At 35.7% G+C, this 18,176-nt stretch overlaps 1 protein-coding gene across 3 annotated transcripts in view; it reads right to left on the reverse strand.

Annotated features, from left to right (window-relative positions):
• ODAD2 (outer dynein arm docking complex subunit 2) overlaps positions 1 to 18,176 on the reverse strand; it is a 160,707-nt gene that overhangs the window by 28,972 nt on the left and 113,559 nt on the right. For all 3 annotated transcript variants that reach the window (XM_033105410.1, XM_033105408.1, XM_033105411.1), the window contains 2 exons: positions 10,174 to 10,362; positions 8,617 to 8,838 (listed from right to left, as the gene is read on the reverse strand). In XM_033105410.1, the coding sequence (XP_032961301.1) occupies positions 8,617 to 8,838; positions 10,174 to 10,362 (411 nt within the window). The remainder of the gene's footprint in view (positions 1 to 8,616; positions 8,839 to 10,173; positions 10,363 to 18,176) is intronic.

Consider the following 18,176-nt stretch of genomic DNA (forward strand, 5'->3'; position numbering starts at 1 on the left):
CTTAGACTACTGAACCAAAGCTTCCTAATCTTTAAAATGGGGCAGTATTGCCTGCATCACAGGGTTACTGTGAAGACTAAATAAGGAATAAAGCACCTAGCCCAGCTATGAATACTCAGTAATTGGCTGCTATTTTTAAAAAGAAATTATCCTATAATATACATTCTATAAAATACACATAGCTATTTATATTAACTATTTGTTAGTCTAAGGAAAGCACTGAAATCTCTTATTATTCAGCCTACTATTCTAATATTTGCTAATTATTCATTTAATGGGTGGCTCTAAATCATCTGGTGAAATTTAAAATAAAGGGATAGAATAAAGATATGGTATATGGATTCTCCACACAGCCAGGGCCTACCCTTCGATTCACTACTCCCAGAATTCAGGAGGTGCGAGTAGGACAGAATCTCATAACCCTCATAGACACTATGAGAAGGGCCTGATCAAAAACAAGTAAATGGACAAAATAATTACCAGGTGTGCCAAATGCTATGAAGGAAACAGTGTTGAATGAAAGTAACAGAGTGATAACATACTTTAATCCGGGAAGTCCAAGAAAGCATCTTGGAGCAGGTGCATCTAAATTAAGGATGAAGAGAGGAGAAGAGCTTGCAGACAGAAAATGTGTGCAGAGGCCATAAGGAAAGGTAATTAGTTAATATTAATGGCATTTTATGCTGTGTATGTATGTGCGTGTGTGTATATATATGTGTGTGTATACACAGAGTGTGCAAAGAAATGTATACACATTTTAAGAAAGGAAAACTACATTAAAATTGTAATACTAGATATACACTGATAACAAAAGATGAATACAAGTCACATTTGACTTCTGCAATTACAAGAGGTGCTCAAAGTAGTTACCATCAGCGTCCAGACACTTCTGATTATGGCAAACTACTGCTTGAGCAACGTTGATCAAAGCATCCACTTGTATACATTTTTTGGCATCCCCGGGGTGTGTGTGTATGTGTGTGTGTGTGTGTGTGTGTGTGTGTGTGTGTGTGTGTATGACATTTTTAGAATTAACATAATTGGAACTAAAGAGCCTGAATACATGAGTTTTGGACTTAATTTTAACCCCTTTCCTTATCTATAACAAGTTTCTTACCTTTGGAAAACAAAGATACCCTTATTATTAAAGTTTATGTAAAGATAGAAATATATATATATATATATTTTTTAAATCACAAATCATCTGGTTTTAACTTCATATACTATAACTCTTACTAGTAATAATGATTAATTGGCATAAATTAAGACTATGCGAAAGCTTCAAGGGCAGTCAGAGAGGCTGGAAAATCATGAAAACTAAGGAGAAAAATAGAGCACTTGGGACATATTTTCAAGAAAGGAGGTGAGGACTGTGACAGGACCGACAGGCACCATTCCACCATAAAACCAGTGTGTTCTCCGCCAAGTCCCATTCCCCGTGTGCCTTCCCAGACAGCTGCTCTGCCTCGTAAAGCAGTTTCTCAACCAGGCTCAGTAGTTCAACAGAGCCCTAAACACGGGGCCCACACCCATACATCTGCCTCAGGGTCCTTCAGGTCCACCTAGCAATGGGAATTAAGGGAACAAACGCTGGAACTGGATTTCTTCGGTCATTTCTTTATGACCTGGGTGATTTGGGACACGTTACTCAACCTTTATGAAACTCAGTTTCTTTACCTGTAAAATGGAGATAATAATTCCCATCTCCTTGGATAACAGAAAAGCTTCAATGGAAGAGTATGTGTAAACGTGCTTTCACAATAGTATCTGGCATATAGCAAGCTGGATAAATGAAAAAGATATTGCTTTCATTGTTATCTAGCTCTTTGGCTATACTTTATATGCAGCTATCTTTTTCATCTTTTCCCCTTTTTGGCTTTCAAGAGGGGAGGAAAATTGATTTTGCTGGGGCGGGGATGGGTGGGGGGCGTGCATGGGTGGTGGTACCTTAGTAGCAACAAGGTGAATTCAGTGTAGTGAAGCAGAGCTGGCATGGAAGAAGGAGACAAGTGTCCTATTTAAAATACTATTAGGTTGGTGTAAAAGTAATTGCGGTTTTTGCAATTATTTTTAACCTTATAAGCTTTCAAACTAGGAATATAAAATTTGAGATAGTATGCCAGACCCCTGGCTAATGCAATTAATTGTTTTGCCTTTGAAAGGATATCAAATAATATGTTATATGATTTTCTTCTAGAACAGTGCTTCCTAACCATTTTTCCTGTCAGCAGAAAAACAGCTAATGTTTCTAAATAGACAAAGCTGCTTGTGGCCTGGGACAACTGGCCTGGGGTCCTTGCTGCAGGCCTAAGGACTTGCTAGTCCAAGTGTGGTCCCAGACAGAAGGCAAGAGCAGCACCTTGGTGCTTGTTAGAAATGCAGAGTCTCAGGCCCGACACCAGACCCATTGGCTCAGGGTCTGCATTTTAACAACATTCCCAGATGATTCGTGTCCGTAGTAAAGGTCAAGGAGCGTTGGATAAAGAGTATACTCTAACATAAACTTAGAAAAAGGAATCAAACAATACTGAAATATTCCTTCCATGATTGCCTTTATTAGCTATTAATAATTTTAATATTTTAATATTTTTCTACAAAGTTGACTTTGATGTATATTAAATGTATATTAAATGTATAAACGTAATTTAACTTTTATACCCTTATAAAACTTTATATACATTGCTACAACTCCCGATTTGGGATCAGAACTTGCGATCACTGTAACTTTCCTAGGCCCTTCTTATGTATTTCATATTATTATTCCAAACCACCATTTAAATAAGAAAATCCTTAAGTCTTTCTCTCTCAGTATAAGGTAACCTTCTACTCCCAGTATAAAACAACGCAACTGAAAAATTGTCAAAAAAAATTTGAACACTTTACTGAAGGAGTCATAGAGTGGGCATATAAGCATATACAAACAAAAAGATGTTCTACATCATTAGTCATTAGGAAAATTGATATTGAAATCATGAGCTATCATTCCACACCTATTAGAATGTCTAAAATATAAAAAAGACTGAACATTCTGTAATAGATACATAGATAGATAGATAGATAGATAGATAGATAGATAGATAGATAGATAGATAGACAGACAGACACATACACACACACACACACACACACAACCTTCCAGGGGGTTTAGCATAGACTCACTTTTATTTAGAATTTGTAACTTTGCTTAGATTAGCAAAGTTACTAATAAACCCATTTAGATCACTCTGGATATATAAGGTTATAAGGTTTTTGTAACCACATCCTATAATTTGCTAACTGTTTAACAAAAGGGCTGAGACTTAATTAGTTAAACTTTCTTCCATACCTGTGCCACCCTTGACATTGACAATTGCCGCAATTGTCTTTTCAGGGAGATGCTGAGGATGAGTTACAAAACTAGGGGCTCAAATGTCTGAGGCTGGCCAAAGAGGCCTGAAGAGCTCTATTCTGACCTCTTCATGAACTCTTCTCATCAGACCCTCACTGCAATACGAAAATCTCCCCCCAGGGATGGAGATTTTCTGTCATCTTTGAACATGAGATATACGTATAGGCATGTTTTCTTACTGCATGTGTGCAGGAATGTCCCCACCTTTACATGTGACGAGGAGGCTCACCTCAATGTTTATGCATAAACATGTAAATAAAGATGAATCCCATCCTTTGTTTGGGGACAGGTCACTTTGGGGAAGTGACCCTATGCCTTTGTCCTTGCCTGCTGGCACACAATTAAATACATCCCTTCTCATAAAATCTTCTCAGATGTCTTTTGACTGGGAAGTAGTTAATCATTGGACTCGGTTCAGTCCGGTAACAATACCAAAGGTGAGGAAGCCCTTATACATGGCTGGTGAGGATGTAAAATGGCACAGCCGCTTTGGAAAACAGTTTCACAATTTCTTAAAAAGTTAATCATACACCTACCATATGACACAGCCATTCACTCCTAGGTGTTTACCCAAGAGGAGTGAAAGCAAATGAGAGCATAAAAAACTTGTACACGAATATTTATAGCAGCTTTATTTGTAATAACCCCAAATTGGAAATAACTCAACTATCTACCAACAAATGAAAGGACAAATTGTGATATAGCCAATGGAACGCTACTCAGCAATAAAAGAGTGGACTATTGATACATGTAAGAGCATGGATGAATATGAAAATAATTAAGCGGAGTGCAAGAAGCCAAGCAAAAACAAGCACATATTATGTGATCCCATTTATGTTAAACTCTAGAAAATGCAAACTAATCTATATTGGCAGAAAGCAGATCAGTGGTTGCCCCAGGACAGAGAAGGTCAAGAAGGAGGATTTGCTGTGTGTGTGTGTGTGTGTGTGTGTGTGTGTACACATCAAAACTTATCAAATTTTACACTTTAGGATATGTGCATGTGTACATCCATTATACCTTAAAACTATTACATTTTTAAGTTAAAAAATAAAAGTGAAGGAAAACATTTTATATGTGTATTAACATTAAGTTAAACATGACAAACTAAAATCTATTACAACTTACGGAAACCTTTAAGTAATCATAAGTTTCTTTCTTACTTTAAAGGAAAAATGCAAATAAAGAAAAGTCAATCAGAAACAGGTTTGTATATGACTGTATATGTGGTCTCATGATATAGTCACTGACACCTACTGGTCCTACTAAGTCATTTAATTCCTGCCAAGTGGCCAAACCCCAGCCCTCCAGGGACTATCTGAAATGTGAGGAGAGTACTCAAAATCACAAAGGTACACTAAGAGTTTTAATTAATAGAAAATATCCTAGTTTGATCAAACATTGGGTATGTAGACTGCACATAGACATTGAGATCCTGAGTCATCTGTCTCTAAGGTACATTTACTTGATTCCAAAGCTTTAGTAGTATTTTCTCTTACTGTGCCAGGCTTAGAAATCCTCTGGGGTGTCTGCTCCTGCGTTCACCTGACCTGCTCTCTGAATGCTGCTCCATGTGCGAGGCAACCAGGACAACCCTTTCAGTTCCGCCCCAACTGAAATACTCTCCCCTCACTCTCCCACTGCTGGACCCGCTTCTGGTTGTAGTTTGTGCAATTTCTTCAATTTCCTGCCTTGCAGAAAGTTATAGGCCATAACCTTGCTTTCACTTGCCTGGTATAGACATTTGCAAAAACAAATCCAATGTCACCATGGGGAAAGCAGCTCAATGCCTTTTATAGGTGCGCATCATCTTTCTATTTGATCATTTTTTCTGTCTTAGGAAAGGGCTTGTCTTGCTCAGTTTTTCCTGCAGTCCTTCCCGTCCTTATATTACTTTCCTATGTTACAGTTTTGTTATAATTAGCAAATGACTTCGGTACATTTCCTAGACTTTTCACATTGTCAGTAGAGTTGCCAACAGCTCTGCATCCCCATTCACAAGGTTTTCCAATGATACAAGACCCTGAGCTAATGCTTTTCAGGAGGTCCGTGTACAATCCAAAAGGGAATAAATATTGCGTTACTCCGATCACATTGTATTTACTAGAGCACGGGAATTACTAGTTCATATAGAAGAGATTCTTACTGGGAAAGGCTCAAACACAAAGATTACATAACTGAATCAGGAAGTCCTCGTCGACTGCTCAGCAGTGTTTGAACACAAACCTTTTGGAAACTCACTCTTCCTTTGGCTTCTAGAACTCCTAGTTGACCTATTCACTTCCCGAGTTTACTCTGACAGCTATTCTTCCTAGTTTACATGCTCCGTGGGTGAACATGTAGACATTTCTCAGGCTTCTCTAAACTCTGTGCCCAAAACATCTTATCCACCCTCACTCATGGCTTAAAACCTCTCCACTGGTACTTCCTGAATTTTCCCCTCTCTCCTGTCTCTAGACTTGTGCTGTCACTAGACACTAGTGAGCACTTGAAATGTGTCCGGTCCAAACTGAGATGTATTATAAGTGTAAAACACACTTTTTGAAGACTTAATACACATACACAACAGTAAAATATTAGTATTTTTATATTGATTATATGTTGAAATAATATTTCGGATATATTGAGTTAAATAAAACATGTTACTGAAATGAATTTCACCTGTTTCTTTTTATCTTTTCTTAAATTCTGGCCCCTTGAAAATTTAATATTACATATATGGCTTACATTCCACTCTTTCTGGAAAGCACTGCTCTGACCTAAAATTCAAACTGACCATTTAAATTAACACATTAGAAACTGAACTCAATCTATTCTAGACCGTCAATACTCCTTCACTGTTATTATAGAATAAACATCAGTTGGTATGAGACAGATACATTGCATAACGTCAGCCACTTCTGTTGAGGAAATTGTGAGAAGAAGGATGCTAATTCCAGAATAAATTACTTATGAACAGGGTGACAGGATGACTCTGGTAATTGTCAAAGAGCCTGTGAGCACTGTTCATGGGCAGCTGCAGCAGGAATGTTTGCAGACCTGGGAAATAACACTATAAGCATTTGACTAGAAAGGTTCAACAGCAATTAGAAATAAAAACAGCCAGGGGTTTGCCAAAAGAGTGGATAAAGTTTATATGTGTTTGGTGTCAGACATGTTAGCAGTTACACATTGTGACACATTCACTGCAGGTATTTTAACCACCCCTCATGTGCCAAATAATTTCTTGCATTATCTTGGCTAAGAAATCTTCCTCTTCACCTAGCCTGAAACCTGCAGTCATTTTTGACTCAACTCTTTCCTTTATTCCCCAGATCCAAGAAACTACCAAACCTCGTTTATTCTACCTACACCCAGTAAACCACATCCACATATTTTTTCCTCCTTAAAGAAAACCAGAGAAGGGAGACACAGGTCCATATGCTTTCCCCACGGCCCCAAGAGGGAGAGCCCACGGTAAGGGCTGCCTCCACAGAGTACAATTTTTAAAAAGTCCTGTTCTTTACAGTTATCCTCCAGTGGAACTAGCAGGTAGTTGGGAATGCAAATGGACAAGACAGAGAGGTCCTCAAGATACTCTAAGATGATCCAGGAAAGGGTCACAACAAACCCTACTTTCTTTCTTTGCTTTTTTTTTTCTTTCTCCTCACCCTAGTCATTCTCAGTGCTTCTTTTTCTAATATATGTAAGCTGTGTGGGAGGGTGAACACAATTTCAACACTTCTAATAGCATAATACAATTTATAAATGATTTTTGATTATCTATTGACTTGCCTTAGACGAAATAATTGAGAGTTGCATAGGCACTTGGCATATATGTCAACTGAACGGTAACATGCAAACCTTATTAAATGTAAAAATTTTCTGAGTAGTCTAGAAATTCTCTTCTTAAAGTCCTTGGCAATGGTCTAAGCATATGTTATATGTCAGATAATTTACCAGACTAATTAAATTTTATAGCTTCATTTTTTTACAACACTGTATACTTATGGCAGGTTAGGCTGTGCAAGTCCTGTTCAATAATAGAATGTACATAGTAATTTTAAATTAGAAATGTCTTCTTTTTTGAAGTGTGAACATAATCATAGAGGAGTGACAGCATTTTTATCATTCTTTAGCAACTTGGAGTTAACATTCCAATATATTTTTTTATAATTTACTTTGAAAAATCAGTGCTTCGTTTAAAAGGTGCTTTTAATGCCAGTTTTTTGCTTAAAGCAACTAATTTGGCCAAATGTATGTGCTGTAAGAACAGATTTATAACGGAAAGGTTGACACACTTAAATGTACATTAGGTTTAATTTCAGAAAAGTTAACATCATATTCATCTATAATAGATTTGAAAGATAAATTAATACCTCAAAAAATTACCAATTGGCATTTTAAGAGACTGATTCCTCCTGACATGTTTCATATTCGGCACATATAAATCTGACTAGATATCATTAACTGGAGAATTTTATTAACTCTTGTCTAAAATATCAAGCCCTCTTTGGGCATTCATTTTAAAATGTGAATGCACCTGGTTGTCATAGGCTCCCAATTGAGGTAATAAACAGTAAAATTATATTGTACAAGGAAATAAGCTATAGAAAAGAACTAACACTTTAAATCAATTTTTCCCAACACATGCAAACTGTTCATGAACTCTTAAGTATTTTTATATTTATTGTCAACAAAATATCCCATTCAGAAGCTCTAGGTGCTTTCCAAAGCATATACACATTAGTCTATGAGCAGAAACTCTCCTACCTGTATATCGGTTAAAGGCAAAGAAAATTTGATGCATAGATTTTTTTTTTAAATGTCTTTGAATTGGTCCTTTGCCATTATGGTTAAGACTGTCCAACTGCAGACTAGTTGCTGTTTCAGTCAGCTCCTTTGCTATTAAGTTGGTGCCTATAGTTTATTATTTAAGTGCTAAGTAAATAATATATTACCACTGATGGTTCATACACTGTAAATTTTCTTTAATCAAATTCAAGTTGTGGAATGATTACTTATTTTACTGAGTATATTTTATATTCTTTGATTAGAAAAATACTATTGCTATGCAACTCTTCTGCCGCATAATCCATGATAACACATGACTCAACTGCAGCTATGACCCAACAAGGAGGCAGTTTTGAGTCCAGATACCCCCTTCAGTAAAACCTTAACATTACTGAAGTTTCTTTTCAGCCACATTTGCATAACCTGGACGAAACCACAAAGTCAACCAACTGTACCTTGACGGCGCCATTCTCGTGCATGGTGATGCAGTTATTGGCATCTTCTGAGAGTTGGTACAAAGCTTGCGCTGTCGCTCGATGCACATTGGTGTCATTCGATTTCAGGTAACGCACTAATGGAGCCACTGCTTTGTGCTCACCAAAGGCTACTTTATTTCTGCCCCACATACAGCAACGTGAAATAGCTTCTGCTAGATGTTGTCTCAGTTTATCGTTATTCTGCATAAAGGAAATGAATGGTGTTATGTGCACTGTAATGATCCCTTGATATCGTGTTTATGCTCTAGAAGATGTTTATTGCCTGCTAAAAAGTCAATGAGTCAAGAGAGAAGGGCTAGCTGGCTACTCTGGTGCTGTCTTGAAGGGAACTAGTATTTTGCTGGGTCACCAATGGACAAAGTTTCAATCCTGATTTTTCAGGAACTGAACATTGTCAGTGCACTCAAAGGTGATCAGGAGTCTGGCATTAGTTATCTGCCTGCCATCATCATCATTAGCATTATTACTATTATTATTATTTGTTCAAGGACCAACTTCCTTTTGAGTAAATCTACTCACAACACAGAATTACAGATCAGCAAGTAGTTTAGTAACGAAAATAATTTAAGACATTCTTAATGGAGCACTTTACTTAACTGGGATAAATAGACTAATTCCACTTGATCACCCTAGGAACACTTCTATATGAGTAATACACCTTGTATTGAGGTACCTCTTGGTTCTCAAGAGGGAAAAGACAGTGTAGCAAGCAATGACATTTTGAGTCTGCCATTTTCCTTTCTGCATTCTTTATGCAGACTATCCTTCTTTTTGTATGTAATTATCTCGTATAGGTATCACATAACTGAAAAAGGATATAGTTTTCTGTTCATTAATTGTCCTGGTCTCTTAAGGCAATAACTTGGTGTCCTTAACTGAATCTGTCAGATATTCTTAGGAACTCAGTATTAGACTAGCTCTAAAAAGTCTTCTAGACCAAGCATCCTTCCAGTGATTGAATTTCTGCTCTACAACTTTTCTGCCAAGTGGTAGTGCAAGCTATGCTCAAATACCCCTGGACGTGGTGAAGTCATTATCTCTCAGGGCTGCTTATTCTATCTGGCACAGTTCTGGATAAACAATACGGTGACTGCCAAAGTCTTCTAGCTTGAGAATGCCATTGATCCAAGCTTGCTAAGCTGGGGAAGGCACATTTAACTTCTAAAGTTGGCATGAACAATTGTCTTAAGGATAATAATAATGATGATGTGATGAAGATGATAGTTAACACTTCTACAATAAGATATTTGTCACCACTTTACTTGCCAGTGACAAATGGAAAACAGCCTCTATTTCACAAGGATATTGCATATAAACATTGGAGAGTTTAAAAATATACTTTCACATTTATTAGTCTCAGAGAAATTAAATGAATTAACCAAAAATCTCACACCTCATAAGTGATGGATGTTAAACTTGAATCCAGGTCTTTGGACTTGAAGCTCATTGTTTTTGCCACTACACCATGATATCTTATGACAGTATGCATGTAAAATAAAAAGACATTTTACTTACTGTATTTGCTAGTTTGGACAATAAAGGGACAACTCCGTGATCTGTAATAACAGCTAAGTTTTCTTGATCTTTTGCTATGTTGGTAATAACCGCACATACACTTGCCAAAACTTCTTTATTATCTGATTTCAGTAAATTGACAACAAGTTCCAAACCACCAACAAAGGAACGAACCATTTCTCCAGCATCCTAGATAACAATAAAGATGACACAAATAATAAACTGATATTTAGCATTTTTTTAAAGCAAAAAGTAACAATAAGGCTGTGAGGTATGCCTGTGGCATGAAAAACAAATACAGTGTAACTTATTTCTATATTATATATAATATCTATGTATGTATGTATAAAGTATGTATATATACATACACACAATTCAACAAATATTTATTGAACAATTGTTACATGAGTCACTGTGTAACTATCGGAGATATAGAAGTTAATAAGATATAGTTGAATCTTATTATTTGCAGTAGTCATGCTCTATGAAAATCATCACAAAACTGGAATTAGTGAATAGTGAACCATTGCTCCTAAGGGAAATACAGGGTTTGGTGCCTGCAAGCCTCTGGTCACATTTTTGTCAGCTGATCAATACATAACCTTGTTTTATGTGTGTTTCTGTTTAAAGACATTTTATTTCATATATTGTTAACTCACTAACAGTGAACTCATGGCTAACACACTTTAACTTCTGCCTGAATGAAGCTTACCTAACACATATTTTCTCTGTAAGGCACATCACAGCCTTCTTGTACTTAGGAACATCAGACAGCATTTGTGCCCTGTGCTTCAGGGCCCTTTTAAACAGTGAAATAATCCATAAAAAAACACAAAAATGTGGAAAATGTGGCACTAAGTAGACTGCAACATGGATGCTTATTAACTGTATGAGAGCTGAAACAAGAAGGCAGAGCATCATCTTGTTTGACCTCAGCTGAAAGCATGCATTTTGGGCTTCTCAAATTTCTCACCTCTCTGTGCATGTGCAAGAATGATAGAGAAAGTGCCATGCATATTGATTTTGGAGTTACAGAACATTTTAGCAAGTAAGCGATTTCCTGAACAGAATCTGTGACTAATATGGATTAACTATGTATATACTTTTGCCATCATGTCTCTTAGAATCTGTGGGGAACATGGGCATTAAGAAATTGAAAGCATAATGAATAGCCCTAAGGGGAAACATATTGCAAATACATACAAGGGCATCTCAGCTGGTGTGAAGATTCAAGGAGTGCCTCCCGAGAGGATGTTTGTAAGTGAGGCCTGACTGAGGCATTATCCAGGGTGAGGGGGATTCTGAGTGGAGGAATCAGCATGTAATTTTGACCTTAGAGTGAGCGAGAAGGTGATTTTCTTTTTCAATTTTTAAAATTAGTTTCAGGTGTACAAAACAATATAGTGATCAGACATTTACGAGTATATACCTCACAAAGGGATAACCCCAACAAATCTATTACCTATCTGACATTGTACATAGTTATTACAGTATTATGGACTGTATTTCCTGTGCTGTACTTTATGTTCCCATGACTATTTTTTTTTTGTTATTAGTTTCAGGAGTACAAAACAACTAGTGATTAGACATTTGCACACCTCATAAAGTGCTAACCCTAACAAATCTACTACCCATCTGACACCGTACATAGTTATTAAAATACCATTGACTATATTCATTATGCTGTACTTTACATCCTGTGACTATATATTTTTTAATTAGAGTTGACATTCAATATTATTTTATATTAGTTTTAGGTGTACAGCATAGTGGTTAGGCATTAATATAATTTATAAAGGGATCCCTCCGATAAGTCTAGTACCCACCTGAAACTATACATAGTTTTTACATTATTGACTGTATTCCCTATACTGTACTTTACATCTGCATGACTATTTTGAGACTACCGATTTGTACTTCAAAATCGCTTCACCCATCCTCCCAACCCCCCTCCCATCTAGCAACCATCAATTTGTTCTCTGTATCTCTACTTCTATTTTGTTTGTTTGTTTATTCTATTCTTTATATTTTTTATTCTATTCTTTAGATTCCACACATAAGTGAGATCATATGGCATTTGTCTTTCTCAGTCTGACTTATTTCACTTAGCTTACTATCTTCTAGGTCCATACAAGTTGTTGCAAATGGTAAGATTTCATTCTTTTTATGGCAGAGTAATAGTCCATTGTATAAATGTACCACAATTTCTTTATTCAATCGTCTACTGATGGACATTTTGGTTGTTTCCATATCTTGGTTATTGTGAATGGCTACAGTAAATATAGGGGTGCGTATATCTTTTCAAATTAATGTTTTGGATTTCTCTGGATAAATACCCAGGAGTGGAATTGCTGGGTAATAAGGTAGTTCTGTTTTTAATTTTCTGAGGAACCTCCACACTATTTTCAGTAATTAAAATCTTTTGAGTGCCAAATACATATCAGGCATTTTATTTTCTCAGTTAAACCTCAAAATAACCATGCCAAATAGATGTTATTTCTATTTTAGATTTTGAAAACTGAGGTTCAAAGAAGTTGAACCTCATAAACTAGGTTGTATCTCTCATGAAAGCAGGGGTCATATTTTAGTAAATTTAGTGATTTTCATACATCATAAATCTGATCATCCCATCCTCATACACCCCAAATCCTTCTGTAGCTTCCCCCTGCCCTTAGGATAAAATCCAAACTCACATGTGGCTTCCAAACCCTCTATAGCGTGCCCCCGGCTTCCCTGCCTCACCTTCCCTGCATTGGTACCCCTTCTGCAAACCCTCTTACATGCCCTAAGCCAGTGGCACCCCACAGGAGCTAATAATCAGAATCCTGACACACACTCTCTAAGAACGTGATTCATCAAGTCTGAGGTGGGACCTATAAAAAACATCTGTGTAGCTAAAAACTCTCCTGGTGAGTTTGAACTTCATCAGCCAGTATTTGGAACACTGCTTATTAGTCCTTACAGTTTCAAGTCCTCATACTTGTACGTGTCTCCCAGCCTTTGCACATGCCCTTTTTGTCCACTTTCCTATTAGCTTGGGAATTCCTACACATCCCCATCTACTAAAGTATCATTTTCCTCAGGAAGCCTTTCCTGAACCTCAAATGTGGGCTAAACGGCTCCTCTTATAATATCTGGTTGTTCTCTATTATAACAGTACTTACTAGTGGCTTGTTTATCTTTGACATTAAACTCTAAGTTCCAGGAGGGCAGAAACTCTTTCTTGTTCACTGTTTTATGCCCAGTGCCTATGCCAGTTTCTAGCGGTAAGTACATGCTCAATTAACATTCACTGAATTTGATTATATGTAAACTGGCAGCTATAAAAGGAAGCTTTCACTGATAGCACAACAAACCAAATGAAGCTTTTAGTAAATGATGAAGGGAGGACCCAAGTCAGATTCTTCCCAAGGACAAAGCTTCTATATCCACCATATCTGCCCCTCCCAATTGCTATGGGAAATGATGTCAGCAATATTGAATATTTGAATACAATTTATGATAGGACATATCAAATGTTGATGTATTAATAAGATTATTTTGAAAACACTGAATTGCCATTTTTGTTCTAAAATTCTACAACAAAGTTTTTTATGTAATATAAAAGAAATTATACTTTCAACTGTCATCTACATTGTCACCTTATTATACTTCTATGAATTAGGATGCAATCAAATCAAAAGATTGTAAATATGAATTTATTAACATACAGTCAAATATCCAATATAACAATCCAAATCACCCTTTGAGATACTTAGTAGTAGTAGTTGTGGTACAAGTAGTATTTTCATGTCAGAGGTGAGGAAAACCTCAGAAAAAATAAATTAATATGGGAAAAGAAAAATGATAAGTGGCAGAAGTGGAATTTGAATCCAGATCTACCTGATGACAAAGCTATTCTACAATATCACGATTATGCGAAGCCTAACCACATCTTTGATCCAAATGAGGTGTAAATTCAAAAGCAAAAATAATGGCTCTTAGAATTTCAGGGTACTTCAAAAATGTAACCCAAAAGCTCAACTTTTCTAAGTGATGTTATATGTGTCAAAAAAAATAATACAGTTTTCAATTACGGAATTACAGAACAATATTTTTTTCTCAAGAACACTAGAGGAATTCTGCAAAGATGATGTGGCATAGTTTTTAAACCTCCCTATAAAAATGGAGGAACTACTACAGCAAAACAAAAAAGGAACAACTTATACAATACTAGTCGACAAGGTATGTATACCAACTCCAAAATACGAGCAGATCGGGACAAACTAGCAACCACTACAAAATCCACATGTAGTAAGAACATGCTGGAATCTGTGGAGGGAATGCTTACACAATTCCTTGAGAGCCAGGGAAACAGAATTGCCATTAGGTCTCATTGAAAAGCTCACAACAGCAAAAGAAGCTAGGAATGGACTTTCAGGCTCTAACCGATAGGTAAGACTAAGAAAATGCCACCAGATCTGATGCGGCTGAAGAATTCTGTAGGTCTGAGTCCTTCCTGTGAATTCTTAAGACTACAAGCTGAAGCACTTTCCTAGGACAAAGCCCCACACGGAGAAGAAACTACTGGGGGTTGTATCCAAATTGAGCAAGGCAAGAACAATGGGATGAAGGGATGAGGAAGTCCAGATAAAAAGAGATGAGGGGAGTAAGGGAGTCCAAACCTACTCTCCATCACTGTGAAAATAACAGAAATGGGATCTTGAGAACCATGAAATTAGAAATGCTACCCTGGCCCACATCTCTCTCTTTAAAAGACCATGAAAACACATTTCACTAAAAAATGAGTAACGTAAAAACACTACAATCAATTTCCATATGGAGTAATTATAAGAAAAAAACGAGGTGAAAGAATTATAAAAGCAATGAAAAGAAGATAAATTAGAATTATTACAGCTCATAAATTAGGTGATTAGTGAAAACACAATTTCCATAAAGAATTAGAAATAAAGAAAAGTTCATTTTGGAAATGAAGAGTAAACTAGAAGGAACACAAGAACAAGAATGAACAAACAACATGGGCAGTATTTTTAAATAAATAGAAGATGTAAAAACTCCAAAATGATGGAAAAAGAGCGAACAAAAGACGCATTAGAGCTGATTGTCCGGCTAGGTCTTATTTTTGGGGAAACACGATATGGTATTATCCTTAGACTTTTCAATATTAATATTTTATGCACAGGGGAAGAGAATAACATATGTAAACTACTCGAGAGATGATGTGAATCAAGGTTCTAATATCCAGCCAAAAGGAACTTCAAGTGTAAAACTATTACAAACATGGAAGACTTCAGGGAATGCTAACTCAGGGCCTGAGCAATCTACTTGAGAAGGAGTGGCATACCTCCAAAAAGACTGGAAGACATTGAAAAAAGGACTGCAGATTTCTGAAAATCCTCGGTTTCATTTCCTTCTGGATAAGGTGTAAAATATTAGCATAACACTCAAATATTTTCCCTATCTGGCCCAACCTCATCCTCTTGCCTTATTCCCCAGTGTACTCTTTTGCATAAACTATACTCCAGCTTCCAGAATTATTGTTATTCCCTAAAGTATCATGATTTTTACATCTTTAACTATTATTTTCCTTACCTGGATGCTCTTCTAAACTCCTGTTGAGCCCTGAAAACTCTGACTCGTCTTATTTTTTTTTAAGGTCATAGAGATTGTTTTATTCATTTATTTTAGTAAATAGTAAAATTCACTTTTTTTGCATTATGGTTCTGTGAGTTTTGTCAAACACATATAGTCACATAAGTACCACCACAGTCAAGATATAGAACTGTTCCATCACCCCTCGAAATTCCTTCATGCATCCTGTATAGTCAGTATTTCTTCCTACTCCCAGTCCTTGGAAAGCTTTTATCTGTTTTCTGTCCCTATAATTTTACCTTTTCCAGAATGTCTTATAGATGATATAGTATGAAGTCTTTTGAATCTGGCTTCTATAACACATGGGAAATTAATCCGTTGTGTTGCATCTATCAGTATTCTACCCATTTGTGTTGATAAATCACATTCCATCTTGTGGATGCACCACAATTTGTTTATCTTTTCCAGATGAAGGGTATTTGGGTTGTTTCCAGATTTGGGAGATTATGACTAAATCCTGTATAAACTTTCATGAGTTGTTTCTTTTGGGGAGCATAAAATTTTGGGGGAGTAGTTAGGAGTGGTATAATATTATATTTAATTTACATTTGCTTATTATCCTTTCAATACTTGTAAGGTCTATAGTGATGGTCTCTTTTTTATCTCTGATATTGGCAATTTGTATCTTCTTTTCCTCTTGATCAAACTGACTAGATGTTTATCAATTTTATTGATTTTTTTTGGTCAAGAACCAGCCTTTTTTTTCTTCCTATTGGCTTTCTGCTTTCAATTTCATTAATTTTTTCCTCTTAACTGTTATTTCCTTCCTTCTGTTTATTTTGGGTTCTATTTGCTCTTCTTTTCCTAGTTTTTAAAAATGAAAACTTAGATATTCTTTTTAAATTTAGGTGTTTAATTCTATAGATTTTCCTCTAAAAGGTGTTGTGGATGCATCCTACAATGTTTGATATGTAGTGGTTTCATTTTCATTCAGTTCAAAATATTTTCTAATTTTCCTTGTGATTTCTTTCTTTCTTTTTTTTTTTTTTGGTTCATGGTTATTTAGAAGTCTGTTTTTAAATTTCAAAACACTTGGGAAGCTATCTTTCTGTTATTGAACTCTAGTTAGTTATATTATGGTCAAAGAACTTGTATGATTTTAATTTTTATGATATCTTAAGGTTTGTTTTATGGCTCAGAATTTGGTACAACTTGGTGAATGTCCCAAATGCAGTTAAAAACAGTGTATATTCTGCTGTTGTTGGGTGGAATGTTCTATAAACATGTTATGTTAAGTTGGTTGGTACAATTGTTAAGGTCTTTTATATCCTTATTTATTTTCTATTGTTTTCTATTGATTAAAAAGAAAAGTATTGAAATTCCCAACTATTATTGTGGATTTTTCTATTTCTCCTTTCAATTTTATAAGTTTTTGCTTCATAAATTTTGAAGCTGTTTTTAAATGATCATAGAGATTTCATATTAAAATAGGATAGAGTAAATCCTACAGACAAGTACAAACAATAGAATTTTTTATGATTCTTCTTAAGAACTTAATTTAAATGCAGAATGGTCTTCATGCATAGACCATGTAGGAACAGTTACTTTTGTTCTATTCTTTAGACTAACTTGGTGATCTCAAACTTTAAAGTTAAAAATCCTACAAGATAGTACATTGTTGTAGTGCATGGATGATTCAGGAATATACAAGGATAAATTTAACTCTGGTTTTTTTCTTATGTACTTACTTTAGAGCCCAACTTTTTATTAAAATGCACCTTCACATTATTTTCTTTTACCTTTATTGTACTTGGGAATATTGAAATTAAAAGGTTACTTTCTCAGACAAACTTCTATGAACTACTTTTTCCCCAAGAGATTAACCTGAGGTTCTGTATCTCTTCAATCACGTCTTTTTTTTTATCATAGCACCTGAAATTCTTTTGCTATAAGTAGTCGTCCAAGAATAATTTAACTATCTATTTCTCCATTGCTTGCTTTTTTATTTTTAATTTATTTTTTTACTTTAAAAAAATTATTTTTCAATTATAGTTGATATACAATATTACATTAGTTTCAGGTGTACAACATAGTGATTAGACATTTATGTATCTTACGAAGTGATCACCCCAAAAAAGTCTAGTACCCATCTGACATCATACATAGTTATTGCAATATTGACTATATTCTTTATACTGTACTTTTACATCCCCATGACTATTTTTTATAAGTGGCAATTTATACTTCTTAATCTCTTTCACCTTTTTCACCCATCGCCCCAACCCCCCTCCCATCTGGTGACTATCAATTTGTTCTCTGGAATACATCTTATAATAGCAGGTTAAATAACATCTCTCCTATGAAAATTTCCCCCACTCACCTTCTGTGTATTGGTCACTCTCTTCCCTCCA

The sequence above is a fragment of the Rhinolophus ferrumequinum genome, chromosome 5 (genome assembly GCF_004115265.2).
Source record: "Rhinolophus ferrumequinum isolate MPI-CBG mRhiFer1 chromosome 5, mRhiFer1_v1.p, whole genome shotgun sequence".
NCBI lineage: Eukaryota > Metazoa > Chordata > Mammalia > Chiroptera > Rhinolophidae > Rhinolophus > Rhinolophus ferrumequinum.